The sequence below is a fragment of the Vanessa cardui genome, chromosome 15 (genome assembly GCF_905220365.1).
Source record: "Vanessa cardui chromosome 15, ilVanCard2.1, whole genome shotgun sequence".
NCBI classification, from domain to species: domain Eukaryota; kingdom Metazoa; phylum Arthropoda; class Insecta; order Lepidoptera; family Nymphalidae; genus Vanessa; species Vanessa cardui.
Window position 1 is genome coordinate 13,691,252 of NC_061137.1, and position 27,215 is coordinate 13,718,466.

Below are 27,215 nucleotides of genomic sequence, written 5' to 3' on the forward strand. Positions count from 1 at the left end.
TTTTGTATAAATTCTTCGTAACAGTTATTCAGATATTTTTATGCATTTCGCTTTCTCAGAAAGGGAAAGTGAGATCGCTACAGCAAAAAATTTATATTTGTTGAAATTTGACAGTTTCTTATCTGTGTGTAATGTGTTATCTTTGTTTTTTAAAAGAGAAAGCAACTAGGAAAATGACCTTAAATAACAGTGGTCTACATTTTTTACCATGCTTACCTCGTGACCTTGGCAGGGATGGTCTTTATGAAATACGAAGGCATTATTTGCACGACCGTACACGTCACTCCATAAACTATATGAAGCCTTCGGTACAGACATGTAACTTATAAGACGCATTGTTTATGTTAAACTTAAAAAGTCTAAATATACATAAACAATGAGTAAAATTAATAGTAAGTAATTAACTAATAATATTTTTAGAATTCGATGCCTATAAAGAAAAACTAAACTATTATAAAGTCACTTTGTGGTTCTACTGCCTTACTCTCTGTCGAGAAACTTTTTCTCAGGAAAGCTTAATGGTATAAAGCTTAAATGAATACCAAATAATAATGTCTGCAGCGTCTTGAAGCTGTGAAAAAATTAAACTATCAAACAAAAGATATAGAAATTTGCCCAAAGCCATTATCTGATAGCACAAGTATAGAGTGCTGACACCAAAAAATAAATCAGTATCTATCTCTCGGTACGGAACCCTTAATGAGTGAATATGAGCCGCATTTGCTCGGTTCGAAAAGCAAACAAATGTAACGATGTCAAAAGATTTTATTGTCGTACTAACTTATTCGAGACCATTCTAGAATACACGTAAACTGTGTGAAACGAAAAAAAAATAAAAATCTATATAGCCAGTGAACATTATTAAAGACCTAATTATTCTTAAGTCATTTTGTAAGACCCAATGCCCTATGACATTGTTTATATTAGACAGCTCTAATCATGTTCAGTGGTACGGTTACCCACTGAAGTCGTTCGTACGATAATGACGGGTCCCGTAGCACCACAGATGACTTGATTGTCGCAGTGTTGTAGGATCCCTTATTACTTAACTAATTGATTATAAGTCCACGGCCGAGCGTCAATTCGTACCGACTCCTACGATTAATAAGCTGTTATGTGCCTTTGATTTGTGATTATTTTTATACATTTTATATTTTTAAAATATGTTTAAAATTACTGGATTTTTTAGGTCAACCAAGACAATTTTTAATAATATGTTATTACGATATTATGTCAATATTTGACTTTTTTAAATGGAACAAAATTGGAAATTAAAGATTTACACAATTTGAATTCTATCATTATTCATGTGCAAATGTGTCAGGTACTATTTTATATGCACAGATATGTCTGTGAATTGTGCATTTATGTCAATCACAATATTGAAACCTATTTAATATAGATTTATATTGATGATAATCAAAACCGTTCAATAACAAATTCCACGTGGTCTAACCGAGACTCCGACGCTTATAATTTACCGTAAACCGTAATACAAATTAATCTATGAAACGGCAACTCGGAATTATCTGGGGTTGCCGTGTAATTTGTGTAACAGTGCATTTACGTTGCGTCCTGCATATCGATTGTCTCACTAATCAAATATATGCCATAAATATATTACTTTAAAGTTGAAATTGCGTTGCTTTATTTGTTGAAGTATTTCTTTATATTTACGCATTCAGTTCGACATTTCTCTCTCAATCGCACGTGAATTTGTGAAAGAGACAGCAATATGTAGCAATTGGATACATGGTGTAGAATAATATGGTGATAAACCAAATTTGCGGTGAGTCTCCTTGACACGGTTTCACATAACTGTACCGGCAGTCCTTCCGTGGTCTGGTTCATAATATCTTACTTAGTATTATCAAATACACACGAGTGAGCACAAATAACCATTTACAAATTATATTTCATTGTTCGCTTTCCTCTTGTACCCTCTATGTGTCCTTTTTTATTCTTTTATCATACCTGGGAATCAATAGATTGACTATCAACCCCGTACAAGCAAAACACAATAATCAAAAATAAACCAACTTAACATCTAATTAACTTAATTTTACTTCATTAATATAATACATCAACAATCTGTTTCTTTCTTTTTACATAATAGCTTCTTCAGATGCTGGTTGCAAACTATTACATACCCATTTCATATGATTCTCTATGTGTCAAAGACCATGATATGACTTTGTTATATAACTCAGATATTCGCGAAATATAAAATAATATTAAGCAAGTAACCATATATATGACAGGGAATTGTACTTTATATATTTTTTTAAACGAATGGTACTCACACAACACGCTGTCTAGAAAATAGATGCAATTTTGCACCGAAATTCCTTAAAAAGATGGCGATCACTAAGAAACGAATCGATGTTTAGGCATCTGTAGTGGTTTTATATATTTATCCCATATAGGGGTCACATTGGAGATGAAAGATTTTATGGAATCCGACATCAAATGGGAATACGCGAAATGCAACCAGCAAAAATATATTTAGAAAATTTGGTGGGAATCTGACTTATATTTACCATCGTAAATATATTTAGGAGATTCCTTAACTATACGACTGGCTGGAAAACAAAAACGCGCGATCATTATTCTTTCTTTTTGGGCGCAAACAGTAAGGTGCGACTTGTGGTTTGTTATAAGTGTTATTTGTGTCTGATTTGGATTTGTAAGTTCAACTAAATAAGTAATTTACTTCAATATGTATGATTTGGTGATTTATTTATGTTAAGATATTTTCGAAGTTTGAACTTTTGGTTTATTTGTTAATGATTGAAGTTGTTTATATTCTGATTAAAGTTATTTATGTTCTTGTCTTTTTTCATTTATGTATGCTAAATATAAATTATATATTTATTATTATATTGATATATTATATTTGTATTTCAGTGTACATTATTTTATGTTTTAAGTATGACATGATGTATACAAAAATATATTGAATTATTTAAGCGTGTGGGTTAACCAAGAATAAACTTATTGTGATATTGTTTTCTTACATATTTATCCCTTACATAAAGATATTCTCGATAAATGGATTAATTGCAATAATTACTATTACCCCGTAAAAAAACATTTGTAGAGGACTCCGTACAACTCGACTCCTGAAGGAAAATATCAGCAGTGGGTTGGTAATTTTTGAAATACTACAATTAACAACCTTAAAGATATACAATAACGGTTTATTTTCAAAATGAATACAAATGTATACACTTTAACGAAAAGACATTCCCAGCATTGTACTTAACAAGACTAAATAAATCATTTGTCAATTGATTTAATTATAATATCTTAACTTCATTGCTTTATATTTTTTATAACTAATAAAATAGTGCCGTCAGCGACGGACTCACGCACGCCCGCCCACTGCGCGCCTGTCGGAGGGCAAAAACTTGTGATTATCAGTACGAAGCCCACTCGATGGCAAACTGTGCCGCCGTGACTGACGTCGGACGTGTCCATTCTACATTGACTTCTGTATAAATATCGCGTGAGCATCGATTACCGCAATGGTCATATTTGACCTGCCCGAGATTAGCTTTGAATAGCAAAAATGCACAAAGGCCTCCTGGTTAAAAAAATATTGAGCCTACTTTATAACGCTACTTCTAGTCCAGTTAAATAATCATTTTTTGGCCTTTATTGTACCCACTATTATCATAAGCTTAAATTGGAGTAAATTATATTATGAATAATTAAATCAGTGTTAAACCTTTAAAAGCTTAATACCTTTCTTTACGTATACCTTATAATAGTAACCGAAATGTAAAGGAATATCTATTTTTTATGTAATTGGAATCAAATCAAATCAAAATAAACTTTATTCAAATGGGCTTTTACAAGCACTTTTGAATCGTCAATTAACAATTAAGTGAAGCTACCACCGGTTCGGAAAGTAGATTATACCGAGAAAAACCGGCAAGAAACTCAGTAGTTACTCTTTTTTTACGCGCAATATTATTTTCTGCTGGTGAGTGGTCACTGGCTCTAATAGACATTGATACTATAAGAAAAAGTAACCATTCCCTGCATCGTCAATGCGCCAACCATGGGAACCGAGATGCTATGTGTTGTTCCAGTAGCCACATAGTGTTACTCGACAAAGTTTATGTTTTATTTGAATGAGGTTGACTGCGAGATAAAAACAAACAAAAGCAAACAGCACACGTCTCATTCAAGTGGTTAGCGAAGGGGCTCGAGTGAGACAGGTACGCGGTATGATCCTCTTTGACGGGATATCGAATGTGGATCAAACAAACACGTCTCTAACGACTCAAGTAACGTCGCGTCGTCCGCAAAAAATGACTGCACTGCGCCGAGCGCCGCGTCTTTAACTTTTATGTGTTAATAACGCGACCTTATTAGCGATAACTTGTTTGATTCTATACCTATTTGTGTTTTATTCCAAAAATATTAACGAATTTACTTGTATTTGTTTTTTTTTTTTTTAAATAGTAACAAAATAATTTATTAACATAAGAATTAACAACATGAAATGCTTAAATATATAAATATAGTTTTGGTTCATATACAAATATTAACCAAAACTAGTTACTGTATAAATCTGTTTAATAAGTTACTTGTATGTGCGAATAAAGTAATTTGATGAGTTCTTATTTATAGTAGAAAACGGTTTTTTTGGGATGTTTAAAAATAATTAATATACGCGATTCATCCGTTATAATTAGTTTTATTTAAATGTGTAATCATCGCGAAAATTTAAGTCAAAATTTCATATAAGTCTTTTATTATTATAATTATAACATTTGAAAAATACAAGTAATAAAAAACTCCTAAGACAGCAACTCTGTTTTCAATGTTTCACGATATTGGAGAATATAATAGGGTACTGACATAACATAAATTTACTTTTATTCGTTTAACTGTTAGTATTTCTATTTACGTCTTTAAGAACTCGAAGTTATCTCAAATTCATTTTCCACGCGCACTTGTCTCTTCGTTAAATTAAGTTTAATTTAATAAAATTACATTTTAAATTACTATACGTAGTAAAACGAATATTTTTGTGACACCAAAATTCTGTCGTAATTTCAATATGAAACTAGTAAGTAACTAGAAGTGACCCACATTTTCTATTAATTATCTTAACTCAGGGGACTTACCTGATGGAGAGTGATTACCAGGCAGTTATGTTAGCAACAAACGTCCTTGAAATTAAGGAGTAGAGTCCTCTTAGATACGGAATGCTTTGACCAATTACTGATGACTTGTAAATATGCATCCCACACTAACACGTTTATTAGTAGGTATATCATATAAGAGTTTTTCTGATATATATATTTATTGGAACGACACAGTCAAAAGAGACTAAAAACAATAGAGTTTCTCTGTAAGAAGAGAAACGACATTGTTAATTATAATGTTATTATTAACAATCTCAGTTCCTAAATTACAGGATACTTTAATTTTCACAATCACGTTTTGCTTCCTGTTTATCTTTTTCATGGCTAACAAAATTTATTTGTCATGTCACCGTTCGATGACGGTTGATGCGCAGAATTCGAATTAAAGAAATACATTTTTTTCTTTACCAGTTATAATATTCAAGTATGTAATTGTCTTATATAAAATCATCTCATTCGTATTCATTACATAATGTAAGTATATAAGATTATAGCTAGGCACCTGACTCATCCGAGTTTCTACTTACGTACAGCTGCTAAAACAAACGTCATGAGCGCCGAAAAGAAATCGACTGTTTACATACTGATTCACGGCACACATGGCGCACTCGTTTAACTAAGTCACTTATTAGCAGACACATATTTTTGAAGGCCTCGTCTGCCTTGAAAAATGTTGTAAATTCGTCACCATCGCCAAACGAAACGGGCACTGCAAATAGTAAAAAATACTTCTTTCATCGTTAAACTATTACGTTTTGTTTTTTCCCTGCAATTGTACTGGCTCACACATGCTTCAGAACGGAGTACAACAAGAACTGCTATTTTGCTATACAATCACCCAGATCCGCACAAATCCGATTTGTGATCCCTGATACCCGAAACCTCGGTAAGTTGAAAGAATTACTTGGGGTAGAGAGCGAGTAACTTAGTCATGCACATGGAATAATGAATCATATTATATATTTGTTTTATACGTTGTATATAATTATATATACAACGTATAAAACAAACGAATAAAACTTTAATAAATAAACAACGTATAAAACTTTAATTAAAGAGGCTATAATAAGAACAAAAAAATCTTAGTCAGTCAGGAGGTAAGGTGTCATTTAGGCGTCAAACTACCAATGACATACTCGTACACATCGGATACCGCCAAACAGTACTTAACACTTTTGTGTTCCGGTTTTAAAGGTGAGTAAGTCATTGCAACAGGCAAGGGACATATCATCTTAGCTGCCGGGAATGGCTAATATTTACTAGCCACACACTTATGAGCTATGCTATACATAATCCAGTGTAGCCAGCAAGTGGGTACATATCGAGAACAACTGCTGTCGCCGATAGCGATCTTGAGGACAGTCAATAACGGTGACCGGTCGCTATTAGTTATATAAATGATAATGCAATTAAAAAGTGAAATAACTCTTTATGATTTATTTAATAACATTTCATTGGGGACCGAGTAAAGTTTAACAGCTTCGCCACTTCCACTGAGTAATAAAACGTCATTTCACTTATTGTTAGCAAATATAAGATGAGAAAACTTCTTTTTTTATTTTATATAATAAGTTAAATACAAAATTAAATATTCTGTAGCAGCATTAACGGTACCTCTTGTGAACAAAAAACAACTAAAGATTAATTTAAGAGCTGATTGATGACTGTGGATACAAGATATGTGTCACTATTTCACCCGACACATGTAATGTATGTACTCAATGATTACTAACTATCATGACAAAAATTTAAGCAAATTTAATGATTTAAACCGAGATTCAAATACGGATACTTTAGTTAAAAATTTGACGTTTTCTATAGTGCCGACTGGCCTTATTAATTACTATTTTTTCCGTCAAATTATTTCGATATTTTTCTTAAATTGACATGCTTATTTTTATTATTAAAGTTATTTATTTCGGGATATTTACCAGGTTTTTTATTTTTGCTCGATGGAGCTGGATATTTCGACATTATCTACGAATGTTTTGTTACCGAGACAGTCTCAGTCTCTAGAAACATGGTAAATATCCCGAAATTAATAACTTTAATAATATTTCGATAATTATTATTAAAACGAGTTATTCTTTTGGACAACAATTACTCTATTTGATAGATTGTAGACTCTAAGCCGCGGCGCCTTTTGTTTTGACCATTAACGCTCTTCGGTCGATTCGAAGCCTTCGCCCAGAGATCACCGTTCCCACGTAAACACGCAGCGAGTAGACAATTGTCTCGCTCAGTTAATTTTATTAATGTAGTGGAATATATTGCGATACTGCGTGAGAACTACACGGCACTCGACAATGCCTTTTGTACTTCACTAGCGACCCGACCCGGCTTCGCACGGTACAATGCTGATATTAAATATGTTAGTAGTGGTTAGAAGGCGTGCATCTTAACCGATGATTGCGGGTTCAAACCCAGGCAAGCACCGCCATATATATGTGCTTAATTTGTCTTTATAATTTCTCTTGAGCTCGACGGTGAAGGAAAACATCGTGAGGAAACATGCATGTGTTTAATTTCATCGAAATTCTGCCACATGTGCATTCCATCAACCCGCATTGGAACAGCGTGGTGGAATATGTTCCAAACCGTCTCCTTAATGGAAGAGAAGGCCTTATCCCAGCAGTGGGAAATTTACAGGCTGTTACTTTACTTTACTTTTTACTAAATATAGTAGAGAATGTCTAAATTATCTTCTTTAATATTGTCCATGTATTATATACAAAAAAACCTTCATCTCGAATCTATTTAAAAAATGCATCTAAATCCGTTGCGTAATTTTAAATATCTTAGCGTATACAGGGACAGACAGCAGTAAGCGACTTTGTTTTATGCTATGATTTCTTGTTTGTTTACGTGTGTGTGTTTCGTAATGTGTGTGGTATTCATAAAACATAACAATTAAACAGCAAGCATTGTTATAATAGTTCAACGCTATAGAAAAGTTACTCATTGATATATAATTCGATTAAAACAAGTTAATGTTATGCTGGTAACAGAAATTATTGATTTTAATTTTATTGATTATAATGTTATTTACAATAAGTGTATGCCAGTAATTGATTTAAAAATCTGCAGCAACTCTTAATCCTTGTGGCGTTAAATATTCTTTTTCTTTAAGTTTAGACCGGTATTTATAAATATACAGTATTCCTAAAACAATTTCTTTACATTTATTCTTAATATAACATTATCTTATATTTTGATATTCGTTGGTTCAAAATACAATATGCGACACGTAATCTAATATCATGAAGCTTCGTCCGTAGAACATCCTCGCCGTCAGCTGCGAAACGCTCACCGACATGGAAATTAATGAAACCGTCAAAACACTAGCAGAACGGCCCGCATATTTTCGTCTGTTTACGGACTTTCTCATTATATTTTTACTAAGATTAAATATGTTACAGTGGCTTAAAATGGTAACACGTATATAACTATTAATAAAAACTAGATCTCTATAGTTCTGAAAGGCTACACGATTAAAGATAACTAGAATTAAAAAGCTATGTTGAGGATTGTAATGTTGGTTGCTCTTGGATATTACCGCACAGGATAACGTAATCCTTTGATCTTCTGCCGTACGTGTTGTGCTTCCGAGAACATGCCGTATTTAACTCTGGAGGAGTGTGAGGAAATTTTAAAGCCACATCGCCATTGATTCGGAATTTTTATTGACGGAACATCTCGCTTCGATTTATGAAATGCAAAAGGAGCCCACATGGCGGGACTGGGTGGTGGATCTAATAACCCAATGAAAGTCATCCGCTGGCCTATTCTCACGAAGACCTTGGAGGACTGTTTAGCTGTCGTCACGGCATCAAAATAAGTCGATAGCATTCCATCATACCAATAGTTTATATCATTTTATATTATTGTTGCAATCGGTCATGAGCCTGCATTCTCGCAGCTCGTACTAGCTGTGTAACAAAAGAACTACAGCTATCATTTATACGGCAATATGATAGTGTAATGAAGCAATGACCTTTCACTGTGTGTATATGGTAAAACCATTATGCTTTGATGAGGATGATGATGGAGCCTTAAATATATTATACTTATATTATTGAAATAAGTCCTCACAGGTAGAATAGCTTTTGTTTTAAAAGATGGATGACAGTTTGGGTTCGTATGCGTTTATTTTTTACACAGCTCATGTCAGCACTTTCATATGTAGCAAGCGAGCGCTTACAAAAGTTGCATTACAATAGTATTATTTTATTACAGACAAAAAGCCTTAAAGGATTATCTTTGTCATCATCGAAACTAACAGTCATTTATAAAATTCGTCTTGAAAAACATATCTCAAATATTATTCACGTTGTTATTATCCCACGTAGTTATTATTGACATGGTGACCTGACAGCCTCATGGCGCATGGCATGAAACGGCGCGTGCGCAGGTTTTTGCTCCGGAACTAACTGAGCGGCGTGTGTCACGCTAATTGACGACTGTTATGTCTTCGTGCATTGCCGCTCTTAAACGGTACCAGCACACATTATGTAATGCATTAATTCATCACTTTTACACATTTTTATTCGACGGTAATAATTTCGTATTAAGCACAAGAATAGGCCTTATTTTTGGTTTCCAATTCAAGCAATTGAGTGATAACGGAATAAATATGTTGTATGTGAATATATTATAGCTAATTCCATAAATATTTTTATAATAGATTGTCAAGTCTATGGAATATTGCTATATAATTTCACTCAAAAAATAAAGCAATTAATTAATTTTTATAACAGTGCCATCTGTCGGTGAGTGCAACTTAGAAACGCTGAGCATTATAATTACTTCTTATAACTATTATTAGGTACCGATTATTCAAATATACGGTTGCTTACCTTTTTTGAATCAAGTATATTTAAATAAGTTTCAATTAAATTCTACTCATCAAATTTAAATAATAAACGGTCAAATTACTTAAGAATCGTGGTACAATTTAATATTAATAAATAAACAAATAAGTTACCACTTACTACCTGCTACCACTTCAATACAAGAGAAACATCAAAAATCAAGAATCATTTATATAAAAGAATAGCTTTTAATGAGACAAGTCTAATCCCAAAACTGTATTCCTTAAGACTCCTTTTAAAATAATATTACTAAATTTACCTTTTTAGTTTTTGCTATTAAATTTTGTAAGGCACTAGATTACAAAAATATAAGCGGAAAATAGCGTACACTTGACTATGATACAAAAAAATAATCGTAAATATATATTTATGAGTATGAGATGTATTATATAATACATTAAAAAAAATTGAATATAAAACGTTTGCGTTGCCTGAATTAGTATTTATTAGATTACAAATGAACTTAATCATTGATTATATTGTAACCGGTCGTCATTCCTTAAAATCCATCGCATCTATTAAATATTACGATTACATTATATTTGAATATACACCATATAGAAAATATAACCAGCACAGCTCAGCTTAGACAACCACCTTGGTTTCTCAGTATTGAAGCAAAAACATTCGCAAATATTCGCCAAACCATTATTGCTAAAATTGGGTGAAGGTGCCCACGTATTAAATAAACGAAAACGTGTATCTGTGGTCTTTGCCGAATATTATGCGATTAAGTACGGCTTCTGATTACATTTTTTCGGTTTCAATAAGCTCTAGCGCATGTTCGTTTGAGACTTGGACACGTTTAAATATGGTAATGCGTAGAATAATCCGTCTTCATTGGATTATAACACCAAATAAACATATTTCGATGCCAGAAATAACAGGGTTTATTCTTTTAAATTAACTTACAGAAATTAAATTATTTATTCTCAGTTTTTATATATCTCAAGATGAACCGAGTAGGCTCAGCGGCCAGAATGCGTGCTTCATAACAAATGATTACAGGGTCAAATTCAAGTAAGCACTACTCACATTCAGTGTGCTTTTTTTTGTTTATAATTCTACCACATTGATCATCCTGGATTATAATGTGACTCCAAACGTTCCCTGCCTTCGCTCTGCAGTCCCACAGATGGACTTACCAGCCAATTACTTTTATATTTCAATCTTCAACTAAAGGAAATATTGAAAAGGTAATTTATTAATTAATCTATCAATTGACACATTTGATTTGTTTGTGTTGTATTCAAAGTTATTGCTCAAGCGTCCTGTAGATTTAACGGCTGTTATGTACAAGTTCAAATGATTATTTCTGGTAACGAAACGTAATTTGTTTCGGTTAATTATTAAGTGTCAATGTCTTCGTCTGCGTCAAATTATTCATCAAATTAGTATTTAGCAGCTGATCAGCAGTAAAGGTCAATGATTTTCCTTTAGAAATCTTTACAATCATAATAAAGTCATAAAGATCAAAATAACTTTTAGACTACCTTTTAGATTGTTATATAATCATCTTTGTATTAAATACAATTATTAAATTTGTCGTTCGTATTATATTTAATTATTTTTTCATATGAGACATATGATGTTCAAGCATATAAATATTCGTTCCCTATTATGTAATGACTCATTAACATTACAATGCAGCACATTTTGTTAAAATCGGAGCCAAGATAAGCTCTTACGTCTTACTGAATGGCGGGAGAGTCGGCTAAGCGAATGTTCGAGAACGAATAAATATTGAAAAATAATAGGCTATTATTTTTTGCTCCGAAATAGATTGATTGACCTTACTCTTGTTCTTTGTACAAGTTACGCATTTTTAATCAACGGCGGTTATTACTTATCGCCGAATGATAAATAAATTAAAATAGCGAATTGTTCTATTGTATTAATGGCATTGCTCATACTTTGCTTAACGTTAACGACCTAATAAGGATTGGCTACGAGAATTTAGCGAATACGAAAGAGGTAGGGTGAGTTCAGCGGCGCGTGACGGACTTGGGCAACTCCAGCGGCGACAAAAGTGCGCGCTCGCTGTCCCGCGCGACACTAGCCCGCGCCATGCCGCGCGCGCTGCTGCTGCTGCTGCCGCTACTGGCGGTCTCCACACTCTCGCGAGCTGCCGATGTCTTCGTCATCGCCGACACTGCCAATCAAACGATAACTATCGCAGACGCCGCTAAGGAGACCATCGCGGAAGCCAACGACATCGCCTTAGCCGCTAACGACACCGTTACAGACTCGGACGACGATCACGAACCGGTTGTGCGTAAAAAACGGACTTTTGGAGACGTCGTGTTTAGAGGTCTGGCTGATGTTCTGGGATACAGTGTAGCTCGAAAACCTCCTCAAGTAGCGTTTCCGCCGCCACTTGCACCCGTACCGGGTATAGACACGCCGTTGCAGGGTGTTCCACTCGCAGTCGTACCTATACTGGCTGCAGCTCCGGCTCCTGCCCCCGCACCGGCCGCACCACCTTGTGGCGCACCTCGGGCAGCTGCACCTTTGCCTTGTAGGGCGCAAGCACCTCCACCGGCTCCACCGAAACCGACACAGCCTCCGTGTCCGAGGCCCAGAGCTAACCCAAGACCCAGGCCGACACCCAAACCTCGACCAACTACGCCGCCACCACCACCGCCCTGTGCAAGACCTCGTGCTAACCCCACAACTCCATCACCTTGCGCGCCTCCTCCACCGCCGCCTCCGCCGCCGAAGGCTGATTCTAACCTTGAAACAATAACTTCTAACTTTCGTTTGGACTTTAACTTTAATAGAGCGCAAGCAACTCCTGCTCCTGCTCAAGCTGCTGAAGAGGAACAAGCAGAACAAGAACAAATCGTCCCCGTGGCCATCCAGCCCCGAGCAGCACAACTGCCTCTGGAATCACCGCGCACGCCACGTGTCTACTTAGATGCATTTGTGGTGCGAAACGGAGTCCCACAAAAAGTTCACGCAGTTGATGCACGAACTTTAAATCAGAATCAAGCTCAAGATGACTATTTAGTCTATGACGAAGAGGAACAGCCTCAGCAGAATCAAGACGACGATTATGAGTATGTGGAGGAGTCCCGTGATCGTGCCAAGGCTGTGCGGGAATTTGGAAATGCAGTAGACCGGTTCTGGGAACAGAAGCAAAAGAAACCAAAAAAGAAGCTGCCAGCGAACGATTATCGAAACGTGCACTTTGGTGATCGTGATTTAGTCAATCAATTTCGGAACCAAAACGACGAAAGACTTCAGTACATCCAAAAGGCGAAGCCAAACTCTAACCGAATTTCCTTACCGTTACCAGAAGAAGAAGAAGAGGAAGAAGACGAAGTCACTACAACAACACAAAATCCTCGAAGACGACTGAAACCACGTGTTCTTCCACCTACAGAGCACAACCCTAACCAGATCGATACTGTTACTGTTCGAGTTCCACCCATATACAAAGAGAAGAACCCGAAGAAACTCCACCGTGAGCGACCTGAGCGACCAGATCGGGATGAAGATTCGGAAGAGGCAGAAGAAGTTCAGGATTCAGAAGAGCAACATTACCCGTCTGATTCGGAGTCTGATAATAGTGACACAGTCCCTCAAACAGAAAAACCTAAGCGCAAGCGCCGTCGTAAGCTAAAACGTAAAACTAGATCAACGCACGAAGCCTACACCGCTGGCGATTATGATTATTACGGCAAAAAGTTGCCCATATCAGAGGAGGAGAATTTTTATCGAGGATTAACTATTCCGCCACCAACTAAAGACGCAGACGTGGCACGTTTAGAAGAGGGAAAAAATGAGGATGGTCATTTCTTGGATGATCACGAAAGACTTCGTGATGATCCGGAAAGAATTAAGTACGATGACCGAAGCTACGACAAGGAACACGCGGATGAGGATGAACGAGCGGACGACTCTGAGAGAGCTGACGAAAGCGAGCGTTCTCACAAGGATGCCGAACGGGGAGACGAAAGCGAACGAGAGGGCGAGAACGAGCGGAGCGACGAAACCGAACGGACAGACAAACTGAGCCCCAACGCCCGAGTACGAGAGACAGGCTTCGAGAACAAATACTTGCACGCCACTAACATTCAAGTCGATGACCCGCGCCCTCTCGTCTCGACCGTGAAGAGGAAAACTAAAAAGATCAAGAAAGCCTGACCCGCTAACGTTTCGCCTGCGAGCACCCGCCATAATTATAGTTATTTATTATAATACGAGTATCGAACGTAAACCTTTCGAAATCGCGAGACAAAGTCTCCAATACTCGAAGAGTTCCTGGATTGTATCATTCATCGAAATCAATATTGCGACCTGTGATGTTCTAGTTAAGCCCATACGCGTGTAACCCTATTTTTACTATCTTATTATTTTTATACTTAGCGTAAGCAAATTGTATATTAAGTTTCTTAATAAATCATTTCGTCAAATATATTTCATTATTAGTATTGTAGTGGCATCGAATCGATTGCTGGGGCGTGAAATTTGATTTCCACAAGGCGACGGCAACGTCAGCCAATTTTGTAGGTGAAGGTCCGCGAGATGAAATAGAAAACGAATTGATTGCGGGTCGTTGCCACCGCGACCCACTTCTGCGGGGGACTCGGCTGGCACTTTGATGGGAGACGTGACATTTCTCTTTTATTCAGCCCTAACAATCTAATTTAATAGTTATCAAATTATAACATCAGAAGCATTTTATCAAAACAATTATTAAACAACAAAAACAAAATACTATTATTATATTACAAGTATTCGTTACAAAAGTGCAACTCATTAATTTCCATACAACGATTGATCAACATTAAGCCACTTTAATAATATAGAATTGAATCAGTCTTGATTGTTCGTTATTATTAACAAACAAACTTTTTAATAGTCGAGAAAATATTTTCCGCAATCGAAAATTCAGAAAGTCATTAAAGCTGCCGACCCAAGAAAAATAAGAAAAGTATTGTAAGAGATGTTGAATTAAGCAAATCTGTTTCGATTGCTAAGTTAGGCAAGCTACAGAACAATAAGTCGTAACTGCACTTACTTTACACAAACCAAGAAGATGTTTACTCTACTATCGATAATGATTATTGTATATTGATTGTTAAAAGTGAATACCGAGTAAAATTTAATTTCTTAAGAAATTGTGTAATTGTTGCTTATAACAAGAACGTAATTTGGTGTGTAAAACTAATTCAATAATATAGTGACTGTTTCCAAACATAATTACCATGGCATAGAAAAAGTAAATGGTAAACAATAAGTAAAACTATTGGTCGTTTTGTTGAAAAGTATATCGTCTTAGAATTGTGAGTCGTATAAATATAACTTCTTATTTAAATAATAACTTTCTAATTTATACATTGTTGCAGCTTTTTCAAATAGGTAATTAAAATTACTAAAAAACCGCAAGTCTCAATTTGACTGTCATTGTCCTGTCGCTTTCGATTTAACCTCACACTAACGTAGGTCACACGTAATGAAATTGAAATCTATCATAACAATGTAGTCCTTATTTCATCAGCTGTAAGACCGATTATGCTATAAAAGTATTGGACAAAGCGTGTCGAGTGACCATCAATTCTCAAGACCTTGACCGCAGACTTAATTTTTCGCCAGTTTAATATCTCCAGCAAGGTATTGAGTACAAGTAGTACATAAAAAACAATACTATTTTTTAAAAATAAGAAAGTTGTGACGTCGACAACATCAAAACGATAAATAATCAATCATAAGCAAAATCACAGAGCTGACTGATTTTTGTAAATGGCCAATTAAGCATTGTTTTATCACATACGGCTCGCAGACTTCCTACCTATCAACACATAATTCAATGTTTTTTACGTGAAATATGCACGATTTCTTCTCGAATCTGCCGCAGACTAAAACAGATGTAGCAAGTATCTGAAAGGTGCTGACTTCGAGCAAAGTTAGTGAGCAACTCCAACAGCTACCGAAACATTTACTTTACAATACGCAACACTCTTAATAATGGAGTAAATTCACTGTATGCTTTAGCCAATACTTTATTCTTTGATGTATTTGTGATGGATGCATTTATCTTATATACAGGGTTATTGGTAATTCGACGTATATGCGTTAGGAGGTGATAGGGGTGACTATTTGCAATAATTTTAACCCCATATGCATTATCCAAAAGTGTACCATTTTTGAGTTATCACGTGTTTTACTTTTTCAAAATTTGTCAAAAATGCGACTTCAAAAATTTATTTAAAAAAAAGTATCAAATAAAATAATTTTCTTCTTTTGTTTTTTAAAAATAATTAAAAATTGGGTATTTGTCAATATTCAAACAATAATTATCGGTCCAAATTTTAAAAATGCGAGACGGATAACTAAATTATTTCAATATATTTTAGATGTTTTTTCCTCCAAAATGCCTTAAAAACTAAAAAAAATCATTATGAAACTTGGCCTGCAGATTATTTTAAAAACATAACCGTTTTTTTAGCTTTCCAAAAATGTATATAAAGAAGGAAATTAATTCAAATCAATCGAAATAAAATGACCAGAAAGTACGCTGGTGGACATTCGTAGTCGAACATGAACGAATTCTTACTAAAGGTTACTCTTTAAAATTCCCACAAAATTTAAATAACACAAAAGAAGAAAATGATTTTATTTGATACTTTTTTTTTGAATAAATTTTTGAAGTTGCATTTTTGACAAATTTTGAAAAAAACTAAAAATTGTGATAACTCAAAAATGGTTCACTTTTGGATTATGCATATGGGGGTTGAAATTATTGCAAATAGTCACCCCTATCACCTCCTAACGGATATACGTCGAATTACCAATAACCCTGTAAGTATATAAAGCGTAAGCCGATTGTAGTACAATAGTTGCACATGGTAAATTGGTTTTGGTTTCGTTTTGAAGAGCTCTAGTAAGATGTGCAGAAAATAATTATACAAACTTAACAAATAACAAATTTAAGGGAGCGAAAAAAATGTAATGGCCTGTGAGGACTCCGGCTGACTGAGAAAAAATGAAAAACGTAAACGAAATGAAAATCTCATTCTAAGTAAATGCATAGTTTTTGACATAAAAAAATACTTTTAAATAAGGATTCACAATTTTGGTACAAAGTATGGAGGAAAGACTTGCAGTTTACTAAGCCATGAAAATCAAAACAAAAAGTGACAAAGGTTTCGAAATTTCTGAACAATATTTAGCAGGAGACAAAAAATAATAATAATATGTTAAAGCATTTTATTTGGTATCTGACTAGAACTTAGACTATCAACAATAATTACAAAATTATAAAACGGCCGAAGTCAGTCTTCTAACCGAAGCCAGTCTGCTGATTCGTGACTACTGCTGAAGTTTTCTGAAACCAATAATTTCTCCATCACAATACGCTCGAAAGTTAACCACGAAGCGATCAGCGATCAATAAATTGTTTGGTGCAGAGTTGTCATAAATACAAAAATAATAGAGAAAATTAAGAGACATACATATATTGGCCTGAAACAATTGTATACAAATAATGCTTCAAAACTAACAAAATAAAAAAAAAACCGGAATCTTCAACAATTTCAATCTTGAAGATACCGTTCCACTGTAACTCATTTTTATCAATAAAACTGGTAATTTTAGTACATTCCATATTAAACCTTCAAACTAGAGATGAAACGGATATCCGGCAACTACCCGGTATCCGTCAAACTGATATCCGTCTCATCTCCACTTTAAACCCACTACGAAAGTAATGAGCCGTTACCACTCCGTGTCGCTTCCTCATGTGCTTGTTGAGCGACTGCTTGTGGTTGTACCGCGCGCCGCACAGCGCGCACGCGTGCTCGCGCGCCGCACCCCCCGCGCCCCCCGCGCCCGCCGCGCCCGCCGCGTGGTCGCGCGCCGCGTGGTCGCGCAGCGCGCGCGCGTCGGCGTAGCGGCGCGGGCAGGCGGCGCAGGCGTGCGGGCGCGCCGCGTGCGTGCGCATGTGCACGGACAGCTTGTTGGTCGTGAACCGCTTGCCGCACGTCGGGCACATGTAGGGCTTCACTCCTGGGTTCATGACAAATGGACGTTTTTAATTGCATTGACGAGTCGTCATAGTTCATAGTGTTGTCTTAAATTTTCGCGATTATTACACATTTAAATAAAACTAGTTATAACGGATTTGAATCGCGTATAGAAATTATTTTTGGCACCCCGACGTTTCGAGCACTTTGCAGCGTTCGTGGTCACGGGTAGACTAAGGTGGCATTTGTCTATTTGAGGAACAAAGAAATATTATTTACAACTACCGCCAACGATTCTCAATTGGTATCTTGGGTAACGTTCCGGTTGCACGCAGAAGGCACTGACTGTATCTTTAGGTCTTGCAGTCTGTTGGATTTGGGATTTTAAATTTTTAATAAGTGGATCCCAGGTGTTAGAAAGTCTCCAACCATCTTCTCTACTGAAGTTCGGATGTTTTTGAATTTCAATAGCCTCGCGTATTATTCTAGGAATGAATCTGTGTTCTTTAGCGAGGATCTGTGGTTTATCAAATCGAATAAAATGGTTGGGTTTATCCAGAGCATGTTCACAGACTGCAGACTTTGAAGAACGCCTATTTTTGACATCTCCTATATGTTCCTTGACCCTGGTACCGATACTCTCTCTCTCTCTTTGTTTGGCCTATGTAAGATAAACCACACTCACATTCGAGTTTATATACTCCAGCAGTTTGTAAAGGAATGTTACTCTTGATAGGTCTCAAGAACTGGCTCACTTTCTTATGAGGCTTGTAAACGGTTTTAATTGAAGCTCGCTTCAAGATGTTGCCAATCCTGTCTGTAACTCCCTTCACATATGGTAGAAATGCAGGTTGTCGCTCAACTGTGGGTGGCTTGGTCTACAGTCTGTGAACATGCTCTGGATAAACCCAACCATTTTATTCGATTTGATAAACCACAGATCCTCGCTAAAGAACACAGATTCATTCCTAGAATAATACGCGAGGCTATTGAAATTCAAAAACATCCGAACTTCAGTAGAGAAGATGGTTGGAGACTTTCTAACACCTGGGATCCACTTATTAAAAATTTAAAATCCCAAATCCAACAGACTGCAAGACCTAAAGATACAGTCAGTGCCTTCTGCGTGCAACCGGAACGTTACCCAAGATACCAATTGAGAATCGTTGGCGGTAGTTGTAAATAATATTTCTTTGTTCCTCAAATAGACAAATGCCACCTTAGTCTACCCGTGACCACGAACGCTGCAAAGTGCTCGAAACGTCGGGATGCCAAAAATAATTAAAATACGCGATTCAAATCCGTTATAACTAGTTTTATTTAAATCGTCATAGTTCAGTCATTTCTAGAACTAATCTTGTGCAGTCTACAAATAAACGAGTAAAGTATTGAGAGACAGAGTACATACAGTAAAGTATATATTGCAGGGGATAGAACACACGGTTATCACCTGTATGAATTCTCTTGTGATCATTCAGCGTCGTTGAGCTCCTGAAGGTTTTTCCGCACTCCGAGCACTCGTAGGGCCTTTCGCCTGCAATAGATTGTTTCCATTTACAATGAAGGGGGCTTTCCATGAGGTAAAAGCTCTAGATGTTATGTCACCGTTATGGCGGCGGATGTGCGTTTTGAGGTTGGTGAGCGACGTGAAGCTCTTCCCGCAGGCGGGCGCGGGGCAGGCGCGGCGCGGGCGCGGGCGGGCGCGCGGCGCGGCGCCGCTGTGGCGCGCGCTGTACCGACACCACTTACACTAATATATGGCATTTATACTGTATCTAGCATAGTTACAGTCACAAAATGTTTCACTGCTTGGGTAAATTCTCCTCTCCCTTTGTTAGGGCTGTTACCCGGTAGTATTGGTACTGTGAAACTTCAAAATAAAACCACCGAGTATGTACTGCTGGTCAGATAGTGTAATTGCTCTCTTTATGAAATTACAGAAATTGTATTGTACTTTAGAAAAAACATTTCTATAGCGCGATGTAAAATACATCTAACGCCATCTATTGACCAAATAATAAACTAAATGATTATTTGGCATAATGTCATTTGATATTGAACACCCTTTGAGGAAAATGTTTGGAACTTATTGCATCCTCTACTGCCTGCTGCATAGATATGTGGCAGAATCTCATTGAAATTAGACACATGCGGGTTTCCATATGATTTTTTCGAAATTTCTTTTATATTTTAAACACAAGTCACATGAAAATTCAATTGTGTTTGCCAGGTTTGTAACCACAATTGTAGATTAAGATAAGTGTTGACAATTGAGATGCAAGCCAGAGTAACAATAGGATACTATTGATATCTGCGTAGTATTACAAAGACATGCATTTTTGTGTTTGTATTTTAGCAAGTGCATATATGTATATCTTTCTCAAGTATTCTGATGTAGATATGTTTTCTAATACAGTGTATTTTTTAAAATATCTATACCTATCAAAAATACCTTTCAATATTTGAACCATCAAAATACTTTGTTACTTTGTTATTACCTTTAAATCATAGTTATATACAAAAACTACAATAGTTGAATGTTATTTTTGAAATAAAATTTTGTTAGTGCTATATTTGGTTAGGCTTAGTAAATAAATAAAATGTAAAGCATGTATTGAATGTATTTTAATTTTTTTTTCATCTTATAGTTAACTGTTTTAACTGTTGTTAACATTTATGCTAATTTTATGCTGATGCATTGTTTTTCATAAAGGCAAATTGCAGCCATGTAGGTATTATTGTAAAGAAAATATACCCGATGAAAAAAGAAATTGAAATTATAGAGATTAAAATTTTTTTATTATAAGTAAGCATATCTCTGTAGTTTATTTTTACTTGGATTGTTTTTTTAAGTATAAGTGTTTGTATAACCATTTTAAAAATTGGTCGTAAGCAGTCAGTTATATCCACACTTTTTGTTTTACAAATCAATGATTTATTTATTTTTTATGTCAAGTCATGTTCACATTAAACTACCTGATAGACAAAATAGTAGTAGATAGTATTAGTATGATATCTTAAAACAAGTTCAAAGGAATTCAGTAATTATTTCTCATTAGGTCTTTATGCCGGCAATTTTGAATATTATCCACCCACTCTCTATTACAAATTGAAAAATGTGTAATGTGACACAGCTTATGAAAATATATGATATAGCACAACGCTACTAGCCAAGTATATAAATATCAATATGGCATTTTCCTGTCCACTTTTGTATATTTGAATTAGTTTGAAGATACACTGAGCCACTGGTTTTATAGTCATAAGGAAAGAATAATATATCAGGCATTTGGTGGTGTACTTACGGTTTTAGAAATTATTCATACTGTATTATATACATACATTTTCTTTGTAGTGAGCTGTGTTGTTCAAGCTGCTCTTGGTAAAGACTACCGACACATCATATATTCTACTGACATGTCTAAGGGTTGGTGACCACTTGATCTCTCTTTGCCTGCTGAAGGTTACAAGGTAACTTGTTACAATCAGCAGGCAGGCAGATTTAATTGTATGACTTTATTCAATTAAATTAATAAAAGTATGGGCAACTTACAGGTGTAATTTCAAATTAAACTTCCTTGTGAATTCTTTGGAACAATATTGGCAGCAATGTTTTATCATACTCTGGTTGGTATTGTTCTTAATTTTAGAGTCGGGAGTATTTTCTTCAGAGATTTCGCTTGTTTTATGATCACTGACAACTCTTTGTTCAGTGCAGTCATTTTCAAATAGTTTTTCTTGTTCTTCATACACATACTCGGCATCATCCACTGGAATTAGAATCAAAAGTAATGTACAACTTATATGAATTTGTTAAAATAAAATTGTTTGTTTTCCATTTTGGTAATTTAAAAGTATCAATTCAATATTTTCAATAACTAAAACTTCATTTAACACAAATAATATAACTGAAAATTATGATACACTTCACTATTACATGTGTCCTTATAGTATAGGTACTTAATGATAGTCTTCTATTTTTATAAAGTAATTTATGTACACACCTGAATGATTCTCCTTGTATTGTAGTAATAATTTGTTTGCTCTTTCACATTTGGCTAGGAACTCGATAAAAATGTTCAACTCAACGAAACATTGACCGCATATTACATTCGGTCCCCCGTCATTAAAAGATATGTTTAATTTTGTATTATTTACGAGTTTTTCGTAAGGAGAGCTTCCATCATTATCGCTATATAATGATATTGTGTTATATTGCACTTGAAAACAAATGCGGCAAACATTATTGACAATAATATTGGAAGCACTGTCCATGTTTCTTTTGAGTAAATCACTAGATATATTGGCAATATTAATTCATAACATTATATACAATACAATAGGTGCTTTGTATCGTATATATAGTTGATTTAAATTTCATATACTTAATGCACATACGTAATACACCGACTTTTCCTTATATAATTTTTGTATTTTCAGCACAATAAACAATAACATTTGACATTGACATTTAAATTTGACAATTTGTCAATCGACGAAGTAAGTACCCTTAGGAAGTCGTCAGAAGCCATAAATATAAAAATTGAATCGAATTGAATGGAGCCCTTTAAGTCATTTTAGAAATAACATTTTTTTTCAATGTATCGATATAATAAGTAATATCAATTAAATTAACTATTAAAAGAGTTAAAATATTCTACCGGGTACTGATAATTTTTTTATTTACCCTGACCCCAGTTATTTACTTTTTGACAAATGAAAGTGGTTATAGCAGCAACGTTACCTTTGATTAATATTTACTTTCATTTACTTTAATTAATACATATTTCAAGCTCAGCTAGTAGGAACGTATTTGGCCATATAATTAATAAAAAGCTTAGATATTATTTATAATTATACTAGCATTCTCTAACTCTATAAGTCTCTAAAACTCTATTCTCTATAAGTACCCGGGCTAAATTATGTCTGTAAAGTAAAGCAACAACCTGTAAATGTTACAGTACTGGGCTAAGGCCTCCTTTCCTCTTGAGGAGCACCCAATGCGGGTTGGATTAATTTGTAGCAGAACTTTAGTCAAACTTAACACATGCAAGTTTCATACAGCTCCGATTACAAGATGAATTCTAAGCTCGAATTAAGCACATGCAAAATTGGTGTTGCTTGCCTGTTTTTGTACCTTCAATCATCGGTTAAGATGCACGCGTTTTAACCACTGGGCCTTCAGGACTAACATACGTGAATAAATATCAAAGTAAAATGAAACTGTAACGCATATTATGTTATGTTCAAATGATATCGATAGATCAATTTTTTTGGCTGAACACGAAAAACAGTAACAGAAAACTTACCTATATTTTAAATATGAATACGAATAAATGGTCCTGTATAAATAAGTTTTTCATAACTCTTACACATTATAGCACGGCGTTGTGCCTTAGCGCTATTACACAATGAGATTACACAGGAATGGTACATTAAACTAGATACGATTCAATTAGCGTTGTAAGCAGAGTGATAGCGAGAGCCAAGGAAAGTGATGTTTGAATATTTGGTAACCGACGGCGTGTGTGCGCATAACAATGTCCTGCACGAACAGGGACGGAGTTACTCCACTGTTATTAAATACGTACGATCTGTATTTCGCCATCATAATATATAGTAGGTCAGTCATTATAAATATGATTAATAAAGATTTTAATGTGAGGCGTATAATTATAATTTTATTGATTCATGTCTCAATATATTTATCGTAAGATTGATATTTAACTGTATACGTTTTGCTTACAATTCGACTCTAAAATTAACAAGCGACAGAGTAATTTTATTATAATTATAAAAATAATTTTAATAATAAAAACTTTCGTATTATTTACTTATTATGTTTCGTATTATATATTTTTTAATCTCTTTTATACATCACTTTTATTTTGTTTTGATTGATATTACTCGCCTATTCTCTCACAACACTTAAATAACCATAAAAGAATTATGAGTTTTATAACCACACTTACATATATTAAGTATCCGCGGTATATACCTTGAGGTTTTGGGTATTTGTAATTGGTAAAATTATAATCATTCAGATACCACTAACCATTCTGTGGCATCTTAATAAATACATGACACGTTGTGTTGAATCCGGCCCTGGCTGAACTGGTACAATTTTCTCTCGATTACGTTTCTTAATCGATTGGTATGCGTTCATACAACCATGTTACAAGAATGACGACAGCACCCTACGTGATCGTTTTAGAAAATAAAAACTTGCCAAAGTAAACTTTCTACACTAGATATAGAGTGCAATTTCGAATGTTAAAAATTCGGTCATTCAGTTCCGATGGTTCGATTAGGAACTGTTGAAAGCCGCAAGGAGCCAACATGTAACGTCCGGATTCAACGAGTGAAACTTGGACGTTGGCTACATACTAATCGTTTGTATTTTAAGTTATAAGTATGGGTCGCAAATGAAAAGATCACTGGTTTTTGAACGATTGTCGCGCCGACCAGGCGACCGCACGCCATGAAGTTTACAATTGTAAGTATTCCTGGATGCGCAGTGGAAATACAGTGAATAGTGAGAGTGTGTCAGTGGTCCACAGTGGCATTTGGTGCAAATATAATGTATCGTTAGAATAGAACGTAGGCGTTAAAATAATCAATACTCATAATAAATTGAGTAGTCACAATTGTTTTATTAATTCGTGTTAGGGTATTCGCAATTACACTATGCTTAATACATAAGGAGAATCATTAAAATGTAGTTATAATTATAAGAAACAAGTGAACAAAGTTAGTGCATGTGTTTCAGATCGCGTTGGTGTTTTGTGCTTGCGTGTGCGCAGCAACCGCAGACGTCGCTCATATTAAGGCTGTCAAAGCAAAGTTAATAGGAAGAATAGCTGGGAAAGGAAGACATCACAAGCGTGGCATCTTATCCGCTGTGCCGCCATTTAAACTCGGCCATGACATACCTCACGTAACACACTCTGTGATCAAACCGTTAGTGGTCAATTATCCTCCGACAGCTGCCGTCGCTGCCGTCAAGATCCCCATCCCCCAACCTCATTACCCTGTGCCTGTGGGACACAAAGTACCCGGTTTACCGCATCCACATTATGGACTTAGGTTTCCTCATACTAAATTCTTAGCAAAACCAGACCATCATTATCATCATCACCACCATCACGTGTCTCCTAAACCTATTGTACCGGTGGTACACGCTGCCCCAATTCCTACAGCGCACGTGGCTCCGGCGGCTCCTATAATACCAGCCCCTCAACCCACAGCTGTCGCTGTTGCTCATCCAGCACCAATACCGCACCCACTTCCTGTACCTGCACCACCTGTTCCCGTGTTTCCACAAAATCATTTACATCTTAGACCTCTTCTCCCCGCCGCTGCTGTGCCATTGGCACCGGCCCCAGTAGTACCCTCGCCAGTTTTGCCTTTAAGTCAACCGTTCCCATACGTTATTCGCCCTGGCGGTGCCGTTCAGACGTCTTTATTTGCGACGTATCCAAGATATCCTTTAATTAATAGCTATCAAGCTCCTCTCGTTCCAGTGGGCCCCTCATCTCCTGGCATACACTCTATTTCACAAGTATTGCTTCAGCGTCCACAGTTTAATCCTTATCATTTTATTCCACAAGCAGCAGGTCAGCATGGTGTTATAGAACAACACGGTTTGTTGCATCCAAGTCAAGTGGCGCCACAGCCTTCTGTTCATTTACATTCGAATCATGAAGTTTTGCAGCAACCTGGCTTCCATTTACATCCCACAGAAGAAACTTTACATCAACCAGAATTTCATTTACACCCTACTCAAGAGACTCTACCTGAACCTGGGTACCATTTACAGCCCGGTCAAGAAATATTACCACAACCTGGCTTCCACTTACAGCCCACACAGGAAACCCTACCCCAACCTAATTTCCATCTACACCCTAGTCAAGAAACGTTACCCCAGCCTGGTTTCCATTTACATCCTTCGCAGGTTGCACCACAATCACCCATACCATTGCAACCAACCCAATCATCCATTCCATTAGACCATGATGGTTGGTCACCGGTATCAGGGCAGCCTCAAGATTTAGGTACATCTCATGAAGGACATTATCCACAACATACCCACCATTTTACCCAGGAACAAGGCACTCAAGTATACGAGCATCATACCGATAATAATTACAATGACTACCAACATCAACTGCAACACCACATTCAGCAACAGATCGAGCAGGCGCAATATGAGCAGAGCTTAAACAACCAACATCAACCCTCACCGGAGTACGGCGTGCCGCAGCAACTGGGCCAAGAATATGGTCAGCCCAATGAATATTCCCAACAAGAGCAAGATTTTGCCCAACACGCTCAGCATGGCCATGACTTCACACAGCATCAGCAAGATTTTGCTCAAAACGGCCAAGATTTTGGACAACATGCACAGGATTTTGGGCACAATATAGCAAACTTAGGGCAAGAATACGGCTTGCCGCACCAGGGCGCTGAAGGTAGAAACTCTGATGATAACGACCAGCAGCAGTTTCATAACCACATACCACTAGGCCTTCAACCCCCGATCGACAGGCCGCTAGACCATTTCCAATAGTTACGCCTATAAACGTATAGCTGTAACTGAATTAGAACGCTGACTGTTATTACTTTTGATTTAGTTTTTATAGTAAAATAACTCATCTTATATTGATCTTATCGTAACGATATGATCAACAGCATCTTTCGGTACTAATAAATTCTATCATAAAAAAACTGAGTCAGCGCTTGGGTATCGGATTATGAAATTGCATTTATTCGGTGTCGCTACCTCGTGTAAAGTATTGTTAAGCTTATTTAAGAGGATGATGGTGAAGCGTTTTGCGAAACAATGTTAGAAGTGGTAAAAGCGTATTGATGTGATCTGGTTGAATTAAGCTGGTAGTTAAGTCCTAGATATAAATGACGGATATATGTACAAATTGCCTTATTGCTATTGACTTACGAGTATTATTAACATAGCGCTAAGTTTATTTATTGTAAAACATCATTATTATTAAAATGAAGTAACATATTTAATATCTTTTAATATAAATACTCCCTACGATAGGTACACTCCCAACAGAAGCGATATTTAAATTTCATTTAATAGCCCAAAATATTTCATAAAATAAATTATAATTTGAGTTAACTGGCAGAATTTATAATATTTAACTCTGTAACTCTCGACAATTGACAAAACTCTATTCAACCTTAGATTT

The 27,215-nt window shown here is 35.8% G+C and overlaps 3 protein-coding genes across 3 annotated transcripts in view; 2 read left to right on the forward strand and 1 right to left on the reverse strand.

Annotated features, from left to right (window-relative positions):
* Window positions 1-14,182, forward strand: part of LOC124535927 (titin-like) — a 33,252-nt gene extending 19,070 nt beyond the window's left edge. Inside the window, exon 3 of the mRNA XM_047112328.1 lies at window positions 12,023-14,182. Within this exon, the coding sequence (XP_046968284.1) occupies window positions 12,023-14,182 (2,160 nt within the window). The remainder of the gene's footprint in view (window positions 1-12,022) is intronic.
* Window positions 14,183-17,237: 3,055 nt separating this feature from the next.
* LOC124535618 (zinc finger protein 846-like) lies at window positions 17,238-22,450 on the reverse strand. The gene is made up of 6 exons (XM_047111890.1): window positions 22,008-22,450; window positions 21,557-21,773; window positions 19,609-19,733; window positions 19,454-19,537; window positions 17,760-18,046; window positions 17,238-17,366 (listed from the first exon to the last, which is right to left on the reverse strand). Exons 1-6 carry the CDS (start codon window positions 22,276-22,278, stop codon window positions 17,322-17,324), a joined length of 1,029 nt encoding a protein of 342 aa, XP_046967846.1. The 5' UTR covers window positions 22,279-22,450; the 3' UTR covers window positions 17,238-17,321.
* Window positions 22,451-24,366: 1,916 nt separating this feature from the next.
* LOC124535729 (RNA-binding protein 33-like) lies at window positions 24,367-26,973 on the forward strand. Its single transcript, XM_047112042.1, has 2 exons — window positions 24,367-24,499; window positions 24,773-26,973. The coding sequence occupies exons 1-2, from the start codon at window positions 24,485-24,487 to the stop codon at window positions 26,570-26,572; spliced, it is 1,815 nt and encodes a 604-aa protein (XP_046967998.1). The 5' UTR covers window positions 24,367-24,484; the 3' UTR covers window positions 26,573-26,973.
* The last annotated feature ends 242 nt before the right edge of the window (window positions 26,974-27,215 follow it).

Excerpts from the sequence above, each read along its gene's own strand:
- LOC124535618 (XM_047111890.1), bottom strand. The coding sequence starts at position 22,278 with ATGGACAGTGCTTCCAATATTATTGTCAATAATGTTTGCCGCATTTGT. Across the intron at positions 21,774-22,007 it reads ATACAAGGAGAATCATTCAG|TGGATGATGCCGAGTATGTG; the intron begins GTGTGTACATAA and ends TTCTAATTCCAG. Across the intron at positions 18,047-19,453 it reads TCACAAGAGAATTCATACAG|GAGTGAAGCCCTACATGTGC; the intron begins GTGATAACCGTG and ends TCATGAACCCAG.